Here is a 14,030-nt window from a genome sequence, read left to right on the forward strand (position 1 = left end):
AAATATCGCCCACGGGGCAGTCCTGCCACATCCAATATGGCGGAAACGCTGACGTATCGGGGCAACGGCAACTTGCTTAGGGCCAACACACTCAAGCGGCAAATACATGTCTATGCTTTGACCAATCACCAAGGATTATGGCCAATCACATGTCAACATTTAGTTCCGTATTTTAGGACTTGTCAAGCTGTGATTGGTTGAAAGCAGCATTAACGTTTGAAAACCACTGAATGTGCTGTCCACCCTCTCAAGCGTCTAAGAGCAGAGACACAAAGATGGAGATAATTTACGCTGTCCATGTTTTTGTCAAATCGCTGCTGTTCCTGCTGCTGTGGTCAAACTGTGAAGGAAGAGAGTCGGAGCTCGACTATGTGACCTGCGGCTCTCTGGTCAAACTGCTCAACACCAGACACAACGTCCGCCTTCATTCCCACGATGTCAAATACGGCTCAGGTAACTTCACTCAAATAGCCTGTGTATGCATGCTTTTACATTCAGACACGTTTTTAAAATGTAAACCGAGGACAATGAAGAAGGTGAACGGTTTGTGTTTGCCCCCCAACTGCAGCGTAATGTGATATTAGATAACGTTATGTTAAATTTCATTCAGTAATCGAACAATTTAAAGTTGCCTTGCTCTTCCGCACACATTCACAAACCACAACACATGTCAAACGCAAAAACCCTCATGTTTTGTCTCTGGTAGATTCGGTATGACGAAGATTTAGCAAGAAGTGCTCCATTTCTTCAAATGTCAAGCTGTATATATGACACCTGCTCACGACTACATAGAAACCCAATGCCATCTATTGAGATAGCACAGCTGTGGGAATGAGGAGAGCAGGTGTTGCAGAATGAATACTAAAACAAAACAAACGTTCTTATATACGACAAACTTAAGTAAAGCTGCTATTTTTTATTTGTATTTTTCTTAATGTGTTAAGACATTATTTAAAATACATTTCGGGTTTTATGTTTTTCCTTTACACCGGCGTTAATAGTGTCCAAAATGTAAACCACCAACTAGTATTCCAGTCAAACCTTTCAAAGTAAAGTCCAATATGAAGTCAATACTGAACCTTGTTGAAAATAATATATTCGATTGAAATACAATTAACATCTTGCAGATGTCATCAGATCACAATGATGTGTACTGTATAAAGACACCATGCACTGTATTTATTGGAATGTAAAGACCATTCAGGAACACTGGCTTTAAATCTGTATAAAACATTATACATAGTGGGATAATTTGCTAACCCCTTTCCATAATCACGTAATTGAAAATAGTGCAAAGACATTCTATTTAACAGGGCTTGAAGACCTCCGGCACGGTGCCGGAAATCCGGCGTAGGAATATTTGGGAGAAGTTTTTTTTTTTTTTTTTTTTTTTAATCATGTTGCCACAGCAACATGATAAAAAAACAAACTGTAACTAGTCGTTTAAAGTGATAGTTCCAACTACCAATGGTACTCAAGGTAACCAAGGAGTTCTAGCCAATCAGAGGCAGAGTAGGGCGGGCCTTAAGTTTTCAGGCACCTCGGACAACGTTAGCGAGCGGTGAGGAGCTGGTTTACTGTATACTGCTAGCATGGATGCCAGGTATATTAAACCAGGCGAAGAAACCTCGAGATGGGAAGCGGGAGTGAAAAATAAGTGGCGCTGGGGTTGGATAGAGGAGGCCGGAGCAGATGGAAAGCCTCACTCTAGCTGGGGACAAAAACTGAAGGAGCAGGGAGCTTGTTTTTGTTTTCTATGACCAACCCAGTGGCGGCTGGTGAAAAATATTCTTGGTGGGGCTGATGTGACAATACATTTCTCTGCCTAGTCCAGTATAAGAATTCAAAGTCAGACCACGACTACAATTCAACAATAATGATTTAATCTCACCAGTTTCACAGTAAATAAACTATTTTCAGTTGTATAAGGCTTCATCCATGCTTTAGAAAGGAAGGGTATCAAATACAATACAATATTCTAGTTCCGGAGAGAACTTTACAGCAAGGGTATGATCAGCTATACAATCTATACAAATCAACAGTGTGTGTGTGAGTGTGTGTGTGAGTGAGTGAGTGAGTGAGTGAGTGTGTGGTGTGTGTGTGTGTGTGTGTGTGTGTGTGTGTGTGTGAGTGAGTGTGTGGTGAGTGTGTGTGAGTGAGTGAGTGAGTGAGTGAGTACAATATTCTAGTTCCTGAGAGAACTTTACAGCAAGGGTATGATCAGCTATACAATCTATACAAATCAACAGTGTATGAGTGAGTGAGTGAGTGAGAGTGAGTGAAGGGTATATTTGTGTTTCTAAGGTGAGTGTAATGTGATGAGTGAGTGGAGGGGATGGACAGTTCTTATTTGTACAGGAACTTTGCTCGTCTGTCCTTCTGAGTGGCAAATTTCTCAATGACTCTGGTGTTGAAATCAGGGATGTCCCGTATTAGTTTTTTCTCTATGGAGAGCATAGCCAGGGAGCGTTGAGGCGATCTTGTGCCATACTATTCCTTAGGAAAGTTTTTATCCTGTTTAAGGTTGAGAAGCACCTCTCTGAATCTGACGTTGTCATTAGTGTGGTGATGAGGATGTTGAGAAGGCTTACAGTTTCTGTGAGTGTATCTTGAAGGTTATTTTCCCTCAAAACCTGAAAGAGAGCCAGTGCACCACTGCAACTCTGGAACTCCTCGTTGCTGTAGATCAGGGACAGCTCTGTTTTAAGTCTGGCCTTGTCCAGTGAGGGATAGGCTTCCACCGTGGTATCCAGTGCTGAATCTGGGAACTTCCTCTCGTGTTGTGGGAACAAGTCTCCTTGCAGCAGAGTGGCGCTGACCAGGTGCTTGGTGAAGGAAAACCTCTCCTTGGCATGGCACATAATGGTGTCACATACCTATGACATGATATGTAATTTTAAAAAAGGTAAGAATTAGGTTTTCACATTTTGTTTTAAACAATAGGCTATGATCAGTTTTTCCTGAACAGCTATAATTGTGTAATGAGCCAATATGGCTTACTCTGTATATTCATATCATAACATGACAATATATATTTCAGTCAGTAACACTATTTCAAATGGCCAGTGTGGTGATAAGTTGTTATTCCTTCTATCCACTCGGTGGCAGCTGCAAGTGCTTACCTCCGGTGCCAAATGGTGTTGCCTGTCTTCTCCCACTGCCCTCCGTTTCTTTGTGGGTGGCTCCTGTCCAGGTCCCCTGTACTCCTGATCCTCAGCTAGAGAAGGAACAGCCTCCCTGATAATACAGAGACAATACAGCAGTTTCAAAAGTTATTTCTGAAAACTGGCTAATATATAAGATATATAAGCCCAAGACTGTATTAAATTACTGTCACTGTATTTGAGCATTTCAATTTCATCTAAACTTTACAAATAACTTCATTGTTTTAATAAGATGAGAGATAAACATTAAGGGCTACATAGAGTCTGTTCAAAGAGAATTAACATTTAGGTAACACTGTGCACAGATGCATATCTTACCTGATAGCCTGCATGCTGTCAATGAATCTCTGGATGATTCCTGAGATGTAGACAGAATCGATGTTCCTCTTCTGCAGCTGGTTATACAGCATGTCCATGTGTGGTATTATTTTGTGGAAGAGGGCCAGGAAAAAACCGAAAGTGTCATCTTCCAGCATTCTCACATAGCCGCCAGCCTCTCTCTTCGTAGGGCCGTCAAATTCATCTCTGTTCCGGATTGTCTCAAACACTTCACCAGATCAGCCTTGTGTTCATACACTGTGTTAACGGCGCGACTGTTGAAGTTCCAACGTGTTGCCGATGCACTTGGAAGTCGATGCGCCACCACCTCATCAAGCACTGTGGTTCTCTTGCATGACTTGGTAAAAAAGGAAGAAAATCCCCCGATATCTGAAAAAAAGTGACTGATCTGTGGGATGTGGGATGTTGCTTGTTGCATTACTAGGTTTAACTGGTGGGCATAACGGTGAACGTAGTAAGCATTTTCATAGATGTCCTGGATCTTACGCTGAACTCCTCCAGTGGCACCCCTCATCATTGCTGCCCCATCATAGGCCTGGGCGATCAGCTTTTTTTCTTGTCCCTCGGGAAGGATGGTGCGCAGCCTTTCCAATAAGGCACCGGCGATTGCGTCCGTGTTGGCATTGGAGAGCTTAATAAACTCAAAAAAACGCTCCTGGACATTATGGGTTCCATCAATGTATCTTAGTACCAGGACTAACTGACAGTGTGTGGAAATGTCGGTAGTTTCGTCAGCTTGGATGGCTAAAAAGTCCGCTGTTTTTACTTCATCCAAGATTTTTTCTCTCAGAACTGCCAGCATACAGTCCAGTAGCTCCTTTTGTACTGTCTTTGAGGTGCCTCTAAAGACGGTTGCATTTTCAAGGTGCTCGTTCAAGTCCCGGTCAATGGATGCCATTAGGTCGACTAAACCTCTGAAAATGCCGGGTTTTCAGAGGTATCCCTTTCATCATGCCCGCGCAATGCCAGTTCAAAAGCACCACAAAACTTAATACAGTCAATGAGTTTAGATAAAATATGACGATTCTTATCTACCTCTTCATTGTGCCTTCTTACCGCAACGCGGTAAGAAGGCACACGTGTCCGTCATCCAGCTGCGCTGCGCGCCCCATGACAGAAACGATACGAGTCTGTCTGTGGAAATTCACTGGTGAATGAATGTTAGTAGGTGGGAAATGTAGTTTATAATTCATATTGCATGTAGGCACACACTAGTGGGTAAAACCGACATTTATAACAGAATTTGTAAAAATATATTTTACATTTTTTCCCCCTCTTATCAGGGAGGGCGGCGCCGCAGCGCCCCCTATGGGCCGGCCGCCACTGGCCGACCGTGTATGTGAATAGAAAATTCGTATGACTGCGTTTATAGCTTAACACGATCTCTCGTTCACAATGGCCCGGTCACTTGTGGAGCTGTGCAAGAAGTTAGCAGAAGACAAAAAGGCGTTGGCTAAATTATCGGTTTCCAACAACCAGGGTTTAAAATTGGCACTCGCCAAATACATGTAAAAATATGTTTTGGCGAGTAAAATAAATAGGTCACACGCCATTGGCAGGCTGCCGAAATATGCCGACTTTGCTATGTAACTTTCAACATAAATGCCAAACAGTAAAACAGACACAGTTTATGCGCCAATTCTCCGCATCCGCCTCTGTGTGAAAGTTTCAGATGCGGCGAGGGGTGAAATTTCGCTGCGCCTTCGGAGGTAGCATCGGCGGTAGTATCAGAGGTGCAGTATCGGCGAACCGAACTAGTGTGAACGAATAAGCCGGCGGTGCGGAGCGAGGGTGTGTCGGTCTGATGGTGTTCACTGTGTGATAACTAAACAGGTCCTTCACTCAACAAAATATAGAGAAATGTCCCACAAAGCAACGTTACAGGACCAAACAACAGTAACGTAGTAACTGGTTGTGTCTTTGGCATCTTATATGAGGGAAAAAAATATCGCAGTTATACGTGGAGAAGTGTCTGTCTGACCGACTATTCGTCACATTTCTGCCCGAAAAACAGCGTCTGTCCCCGGCACAAAACTTTAACTCACCAACTGTTTGTCGCGACGTCAGCCCTCCACCGAGACTTCAGTGAACTTTCCCCCATAAACAGCCTCCCTCCCCGCGAGTGACAGAGTCAGACAGCATCCAGTTTACTGATGGTGATTATGTAATTTTGTCACTTTCCAGGATGCTTGGTGGGTCAGGATCCCAATCACAACACATTATAACAGCATCCATATGATTATAAATAGTGTGTACATGTTTAGATTAACAGGTAAACACCAGGAAAACACGTTGAAAAAACACACGTCATCACCATGACGCGTATCGTCATGCCTCTTTTGTAGCTGCGGCGCCGGCTTGCTGTGTGAATTACACTCTGGTTCATCTTTTACGCCGGAGCTGCTCGGCTCTGTGTGAACAACCAACGGTGGAGAATTGGCGGACCGCCGCTGCGGCGATAATGCGGCGTCTCTGTGTGAAAAGGGCTAGTGGTTGGTGTACAACTACAGTGCTAATACCATGAAGTGCAACATCTGTCAACGGTAGAATAAAGAATCATTTTCAATATCTCATACAATATTGAAAATTAAAGTTATGATTCTTTTAACAATATCTGAAACCTTCATTTATATAGTTCCCTACTAAAAAAACAATCAGTGGGCAATTAACAATTATCTTTATGCTGTTCAATGATTCCTACAGAAAATCTGTTAGTCAAAAATCTAATTTTATACCCTGCCAACAACCACTCTAGTTACTTAAACATACACGGCCTTGCCCCCGAGTTCAAGAGACAGCTGGCTGAAAAGCTAAAAAAGGCCATCTTTTCTATGAATGTAAATTTGACAAAATGTTGTCATGGTAGATGATGTTTGGGAAATATCAGATTTCTATCTCAAAAACAGAATTTTTGACAGCATTTTGAATTTTGATCTCATGTTAAAAGGATAGTTCAACATTTTGACAAATTTGCCCATTGCCATAATCCCTATACTATAGGGCCATAACCCCTATACTATAGGGATTATGGCAATGGGCAAATTTGCCAAAATGTTGAACAATCCCTTTAACAATTGGAATCAATGCAAGAATGTTAGTTTTTCAGTTATGGAGCAAATCATTGTTAAAAATGCTGCAAATCAACTACAATTTTATAGTAACTGATTCAAATTTTCATTTTTTTGGTGAACTGTTCATATTTCATTATTAAAAACGTTGAAATTGTCATTCCAACTTCTTGATGTGATACGTGATTGATACTCTCAAAGTGCACCAGATTAATTCATTTGGATTGCAAATGTTCAAAATTTTCTTTCCCCGGACCCACCTAGATGAAGTTAATTCTAGCTTTGTGCAAACTTTTAATTTACCTGTTAATCTAAACATGTACCTGCTGACTGTTTATAATCATATGGATGCTGTTATAATATGTTGTAATTGAGAGCCTGACCCACCAAACATCCTGGAAAGTGACAAAGTTAGGTTTTTCGCACTAAATTACATAATTACATAATCACCATCAGTAAACAGGACGCTGTCTGACTCTGTCACTCGCGGGGAGGGAGGCTGTTTTCTGGGGGAAAGTTCACTGAAGTCTCGGTTGGGAGGGCTGACCGTCGCTGTGATTTTTGTCAAGACAGTAACTACAACAACAGAATAGTGGGAGGAGACAAAACGTTAAAGTTTTTTGCCGGCGACAGACGGTGTTTTTCTGGCAGAAATGTGACGAAGAGTCGGTAGCATAGACGGGAGGACTGACGGGAGGACTGACGGGAGGACTGACGGGAGAACTGACGGGAGGACTGACGGGAGGACTGACGGGAGGACTGACAGGAGGACAGACAGGAGGACAGACACTCCTCTGTGTGTAACTGCAGTATTTTTTTCCTCATATAAGTTGCCAAAGACGTTACCAGTTGCTACGTTACTGTTGTTTGGTCCTGTAACGTTGCTTTGTGGGACATTTCTCTTTTTTTTGTTGAGTGAAGGATCTGTTTAGAACACTACTGATATAGGGGTATAAGCCTTCAGGCATCGACATACTCCATCCATCATACTGATCCAGAGGCATATGTCCCAACCGGGATTTCAGTGTTGATTGAAGATGCAGCTACAACATTAATGTGTCACAAAACACAATTCGATTTGTGAACTAATTTTGATAATTTGTTTAGGCTGAGAGAAGATATTGATTAGAAGGCCGCGATCAGAGGGCGGCTTGTCGGTGTCTAGGGGAAGATGTCGTGACAAGCGGAATCAGCGTGGTTAGGAGAAAGTTGAACTGGCTACATAGGAAAGCAAGCATCATGTCAGCAGTGTGGACCTATTGCAAGATAAGGGACGACGACAAGGAGGAAAGGAGAATACGTCTTTTAATACCAGTAATTTGATAAAACATCTGAAGACGCATCATAAAGCTCAGTATACGGAGTTCGCTAATGAATATGGACTCTGTGATACTCTCACGGCTCACCAGTGGACACTGCTGGAGAAGATGCTAACTGTTCTGGATCCGTTTGAGGAGTTAACACGAAAAGTTACTGCACAGATTTCTACAAAGGAGACTGAGGACCATGGGATCAAAACCATGAAGGAAACCTTAGCTGCAGCCGCCAGGAAGCGATTTTCTGATGTGGAGGAAAACCCACTCTACAGCATCGCAACACTACTCGATCACGTGTGTGTGTGACTGTGTGTGACTGTGTGTGACTAGTTCAATTTATATTTAGTTTGATTCAAATGTGTAGTTTGAGATATTAAGTTGACTGTGTTGACTGTGTAATAAGTTTCATTGTTTAATTTGTCAAATTTCATTGATATTTTGTCAAGTTTCACTTTGTCAAATGTGAAGACAGTGCCAATGTGGAGGCTTTTTGTTGATACAGGAAACGATGATTATTTATATTTATTTGTATTCAATTATCATTTGGTGTAACAAGCAGAGAAGAAAAAAAAATTCTGTCTTCCAATTCAGTGCATCTGTATCCTAATAGTTATTTTTGTGGTAGAAATATTGGTATCGGAACTCGGTATTGGCAAGTACACAAATGAAAATACCCGTACTTGGTTTGAAAAAAATGGTATCAGTGCATCCCTAGTGTTTACAGTGTTTGCGCATGTGTTTTACAGCAGTAAGTACAATGTGTTGTTTTACATTAATGTATAAAACTACCCCCGTTACGATGTCCAGGAAAGGTCTTGTTTGCTGCACACAGCCACTTATCAATATCACGTCTCAGCCTAAACAAATGATCAAAATGAGTAACCAAATTTAATTTTGTTTTGTTAATGTTGTAACTGCATTTTCAGTCAACATTGAAATCCCGGATGGTGGTCACTGGCATAAAAAAAAAACAACATCAGTAGTGGTATGTTGATGCCTGAAGATTTATACCCCTGTATCAGCAGTGATATGTCGATGTAGGACATCGTATGCCACTGAAGCAGGAGTGGTGTGTCGGTATCAGGGGTGTGGTTGGCTGGATCAAGAGTGGCATGTGATATTCAATGATATATGCTGCCGCATAAGTGAAGCTGCAGTCCTCTCTTATATTACTTGGTATTGAATTCCAAAAATCTGATGTGTCAATAAACATTTTGTGTAAATAAAGTTCGATTTAATCAATTAGCCCCAAATCATTGACACAAAGAATATCTGAGGCAAGATGGTTTCATTCCAACGTAGGGGTTTTGGGAGGTTGGGGGTAGTCAAATGTTGACAGGTATACAAAGTCCATGTTTTCATCCCCTATAACGAACACAACTGAAACTTACGTGTGTGTGTGTGTGTGTATGTGTGTGTGTGTAGGCAGTGGACAGCAGTCCGTAACTGGAGTGGAGAATGCAGATGATGCCAACAGTTATTGGCAGATACGAGGGAAGCCCAGCGTTCCGTGCCAACGTGGGGCTGCCATTAAGTGTGGTCAGGCCATCCGCATCACACACATGAAGACTGGACGAAACCTCCACACACACCACTTCAGCTCACCTCTGTCTAATAACCAGGTCAGACAGTAGCACACACACTGTCTTTTATACTTGTACATGTGTTTTTATCACCACCTTACAAATGTTTTTTCCTTTTCCTCCACCTGTCTGTGTCATTTGCAGGAGGTCAGTGCTTTCGGAGAGAACGGCGAGGGCGACGACCTGGACCTGTGGGCAGTGCAGTGCGACGGCACCTACTGGGAGCGCGATGAGGCCGTGCGCTTCAAACACGTGGGCACAGACGTCTTTCTGAGTGTGACAGGCGAGCAATACGGCCACCCCATCCGCGGCCAGCGCGAGGTGCACGGCATGAGCTCTCCCAACCAGCACAACTGGTGGCGTTCCATGGAGGGTGTGTTCATCCAGCCCAACATGGAGCCACTGCACCATGATGAGCTCTGATCATCAAGTGGAGACACAAAGCATGTGGATTCCTGTTTTATAGCTCACCTGGACCAAATGTATGAATGATGTAGAATACTTGACTGATGACTCATCTCTGTACATGCGAAGCAGTGTTCTGAGATGAGGAAGATAAGGCTAACAGTTTGATTAAGGTTAGAGATACTGTGCAGTTGTGGTCAAAAGTTTACATACACTTGTAAAGAACATGTATATCATGGCAGCCTTGAGTTCAAATGATTTCTACAGCTCTCAGTTTTCTGTGATGGAATGAGCAGAACACATACTACTTTGTCACGAAAACATTCATGAAGTTTGCTTCAAATATGAATTTATTATAGGTCTTCTGAAAATGTGACCAAATTTGCCGGATCAAAAATATACATACAGTAATTCTAATATTTGATTAAATGTCCCATGGCCATTTTCACCTCCTTAGGCGCTTTTGAGCTCCTCAGACTTTCCCATTGTATGGGCCCAGAGCAGTCACCAGCCGTTATCAATCATAATCACTCAGAGGAAGTTAAGAGGCCATGCTACAAAGCAAATTTGTATGACACAACTTCCTACATCACAAAAGTTTGTCATTCAATTTGTTGTATGTATATTTTTAACCCAGCAGATTTGGTCACACTTTTGAAAAATTGTAATTGAATGTTTTTGTGATAAAGTAGTATGTGTTCCACTCATTCCAAACCAGAAAAATGAGAGTTGTAGAAATCATTTGAACTCAAGACTGCCATGATGTAAATGTTCTTTACAAGTGTAGTAAACTTTTGACCACAACCGTATGTAGTGTGGTCAAATTGTCACATAAAGGAGAAAATACTTTTTTTGTAAAAAATCAAGGCTGGATTACCAACTTGGTACAGCAATTACCATGGGGCCCCCAGGGGCTCATAAAGCGCAAATTCAGTGAAATGTCATTTAACTGATTTTATATATATATATATATATATATATATATATATATATATATATATATATATATATATATATATATATATATATATGAAATATTGACGGGCATCAAATAAAACCTTTTTTTTTAAGTTGATATTACCCCCAGAAAATGTTCTGCAAAACATTCTGTTGTCAGCCTGTCCACTGGTAGGATCTGTTGCTTTTCTCAGTTTTCTATCACAGTCAACAAAATCTCACTGGGGTTTGGAGTGATGGTCAAACAAAAGAAGACATTGGATGAAGTCAGTGTGGAGTCTTGGACTTACAGTACATAGACATTTTTCACTATTGCCTGACAATTTATAAACTGAACAATTAATCAAGACAATTGAGCAGATTCATCACCCTGATTCCAGCCCTAGAAAAGATGATCAATAGTTTAAGTGGTAATTGAATCATGAAAGACTATAAAAATGAGGAAGCCTTTTTCTCCGTCGCTAGTGGCATAGCAGAGCAAAGTTATCTTGGCAGTTAATCATAATATTTAATTAAAGCAGCTACAAGGAACTTTGATTCTGCATTGATTCTGGTGGCCCCTGTAGGCAAAAGCCGTGAGAGCACCCCTGACTCCTGTCAAAGATACTGATTTGGCTTCACATATATTTGCTTTAGAAGTGAGTTAGGGAAACAGGCAGCATATTTTTAACTATCTGTTTGTAGGATGAGGTAATTTATTATTATTTGTGGCTATATAAAATTAATAACTGTAATATGACGATGGTGAAACAAAGTAAACTTTGTTTTAGTGCCATACCACCAGACTAAGGCTGTAAGACTCAAGTCATCCTCAGCACTCCGCCATAACAAATAGTTTTAATTTAATCCAACCCACATAAATTGATGTGGTGACAGGCATTAAGAATAACTATAATAACTATATAGAAATAGCCAAACGTCACACTGATGGCCTTATGTCTCTTATATGGAGACATTGGTATTTAATTGAAACTGTATCATAACCAGTTAAGTCCCTTGTTGTACATTCAAATCATATTTGATTGTAAGCAAAGCCAAGCCAGATGTGGAATTTTTAATTCCTTCCTGAGCAATAAACAGCTGTGAAGCTAGTTTCATCCTTTTGGGAGTTCTTTATACCGGGAGCAGACCAGTCAGAGACTGGTAGATCTCATGTGTAAAAGGCTCAGATTCATCATCCTAACAGCCCCCAGAACAACAATCCCATCCATTATTTTATTTTACAGTTGTTCATCTCTCTATATTACCCCTTGTGTGACAATAATACTTTTATTTATGTTATGTTCAATATGTGAAAGGAAGAGATGTACATGCTTTTTAAAATTAGTGCCTTTTAGTGTTTGTTTTTCATTTTTGCATGTTGGGTCCTTTTTAAAATTGTGGTTGGTGAACTATAACAAGTTTGTTAAAAGTTGTACATACATTCACCGCCACTTGAATGAATGGCAGGATAAGTCTGGGTGGGTAAAGTGAACTTGCACCTCCCAAATTGGGTGCCCTTAAGCAAGGACCAGTGGGGCCTTTAACCCCCACTGCTCTAGTGGAGATGCTGTACAGCCGGAGGATCAGACTGGTTTTACTGAGCAACTTCCAGGTGTGAATGTGTAACTGTGAATTTGATCAGGATATTCCTGAAAAAGAGACCACTGATTTCTAAACAAAAGAATTTTAAACAATTAATAAAAAAAATAGAGCATCACACCAAATTAAATGTGCACATTGGCCACACCTCTCCCCTGACCAGAAACAGCCGTTACATTGCTCTTCTCAAAGCTACTGGACTCCATTGATTAAAAACATGTCATTTTACCTCGCAAATCATCATAAAACACAGGAATTGTTTCTTCGATCTGCCGGGCTGACCTAAATTCATGTGACGTGATGTAATTATTAACTTGCTAGCTATCCTGCAAACCACGTACCCAGACCATCAACTAAAATATGCTTTTAGTAGCTAAATTTTGATGGTGTCAGTTGGATATGAATACCTTCAGCTGAACACTAACACACCGACCATCAGCCAATGACGGACTGTCAGAGAGCATCTGTGGCCATAGTTTTTTTGTGCCCTGCATTGGTGGCAGTAGTCAGCTGACAGAACCTGTCAGTGGGGTAGGGGTAGCCCCTCTAGCCTGTTGCTAGAGTATCCGTGATTTTAAAAATTCAAAAGACCACAGGCTGACAATGCCAGTGCCATTTGCAACTTTATGTCTGACATCTTCTCAATTAGAAGTGGTTATAGTAGTGAGAGTGGTGTGAGGATGCTTTAAAAAACAACAGTTTTTATATCTGCAACTATATCTTTACATAGCAAGTAGTTGTTGGCTGCTTTCTTAATGATTAAAATCTCATATGGAACCTTTAATAGATGTCACAACAATCTTTTGATTTCATTTGTCAGGCAACTCGTGTTGAAAAAGGAAAAACACATTAGGAAATAGTAAATGGGTGTTGAATTCAATAATGGAATTAAGAAGATGATTCCTGATTTTGCAAAAAAATTACTAAATATATATCTAACTAATGTTGTGGCTTGTGAGTTCTCATTGATTCTCATTCAAGGTTTAAAATAACTTGGATAGAGAGGAGGCTCTGTGTCATAGGTAACATGCACTAGATCAATTTATTTGTCATGGTTTTCAAAAATGTATTTATTTAACCCCTTCAGACCCAACATGAACTCAGCTAATGAAAATGTGCTATTTGAAAATTTGACATCTAACATAAATGTATTATGTGATGTGATATTCAAGTCAGGTGAGAGACTAAGTCGTGGCCTGAACATAAAGGCAGGCTGACGAGGGGGAAGTGAAGTGAGCGTTAAAATATCAGTTTATACACATAGAGACCTCAGTTTATAGAAATGGGTACACAAAAGTGTTCACATTTACATTTGTCCATAAAGTGTAACATGAACACCTGCACTGCAAACCAATAGAAGAGCCCTGTAATAAGATCTGTCTTTGTGAAGCAGCTAATTTTCTTGAAAAAGCCAAACACATTTCAGATTTATTAGACTACTAGACTGCATTATAGTTTAAAATGCTATATAGCTTTTGGAATAGTTCTGTTAATTATCTCGAAGTTATCACATGTCATCTTGCACTGTGGTTATTTGTGCACATGTGCCATCTACATTATAATTAGGGTCTGGTAATGATAATGGAAAAAGATGATATTGCTCATAGTAGGAAATAC

At 40.7% G+C, this 14,030-nt stretch overlaps 1 protein-coding gene across 1 annotated transcript; it reads left to right on the forward strand.

Moving 5' to 3' along the window:
- Window positions 1–226: 226 nt before the first annotated feature.
- On the forward strand, window positions 227–13,356 carry sdf2l1 (stromal cell-derived factor 2-like 1). The gene is made up of 3 exons (XM_073466141.1): window positions 227–453; window positions 9,313–9,509; window positions 9,615–13,356. Exons 1-3 carry the CDS (start codon window positions 231–233, stop codon window positions 9,891–9,893), a joined length of 699 nt encoding a protein of 232 aa, XP_073322242.1. The 5' UTR covers window positions 227–230; the 3' UTR covers window positions 9,894–13,356.
- The last annotated feature ends 674 nt before the right edge of the window (window positions 13,357–14,030 follow it).

Source organism: Pagrus major, chromosome 5, assembly GCF_040436345.1.
Source record: "Pagrus major chromosome 5, Pma_NU_1.0".
NCBI classification, from domain to species: Eukaryota; Metazoa; Chordata; class Actinopteri; order Spariformes; family Sparidae; genus Pagrus; species Pagrus major.

Excerpts from the sequence above, each read along its gene's own strand:
- sdf2l1 (XM_073466141.1), top strand. The coding sequence starts at position 231 with ATGTGCTGTCCACCCTCTCAAGCGTCTAAGAGCAGAGACACAAAGATG. Across the intron at positions 454-9,312 it reads CGATGTCAAATACGGCTCAG|GCAGTGGACAGCAGTCCGTA; the intron begins GTAACTTCACTC and ends GTGTGTGTGTAG. Across the intron at positions 9,510-9,614 it reads CACCTCTGTCTAATAACCAG|GAGGTCAGTGCTTTCGGAGA; the intron begins GTCAGACAGTAG and ends TGTCATTTGCAG.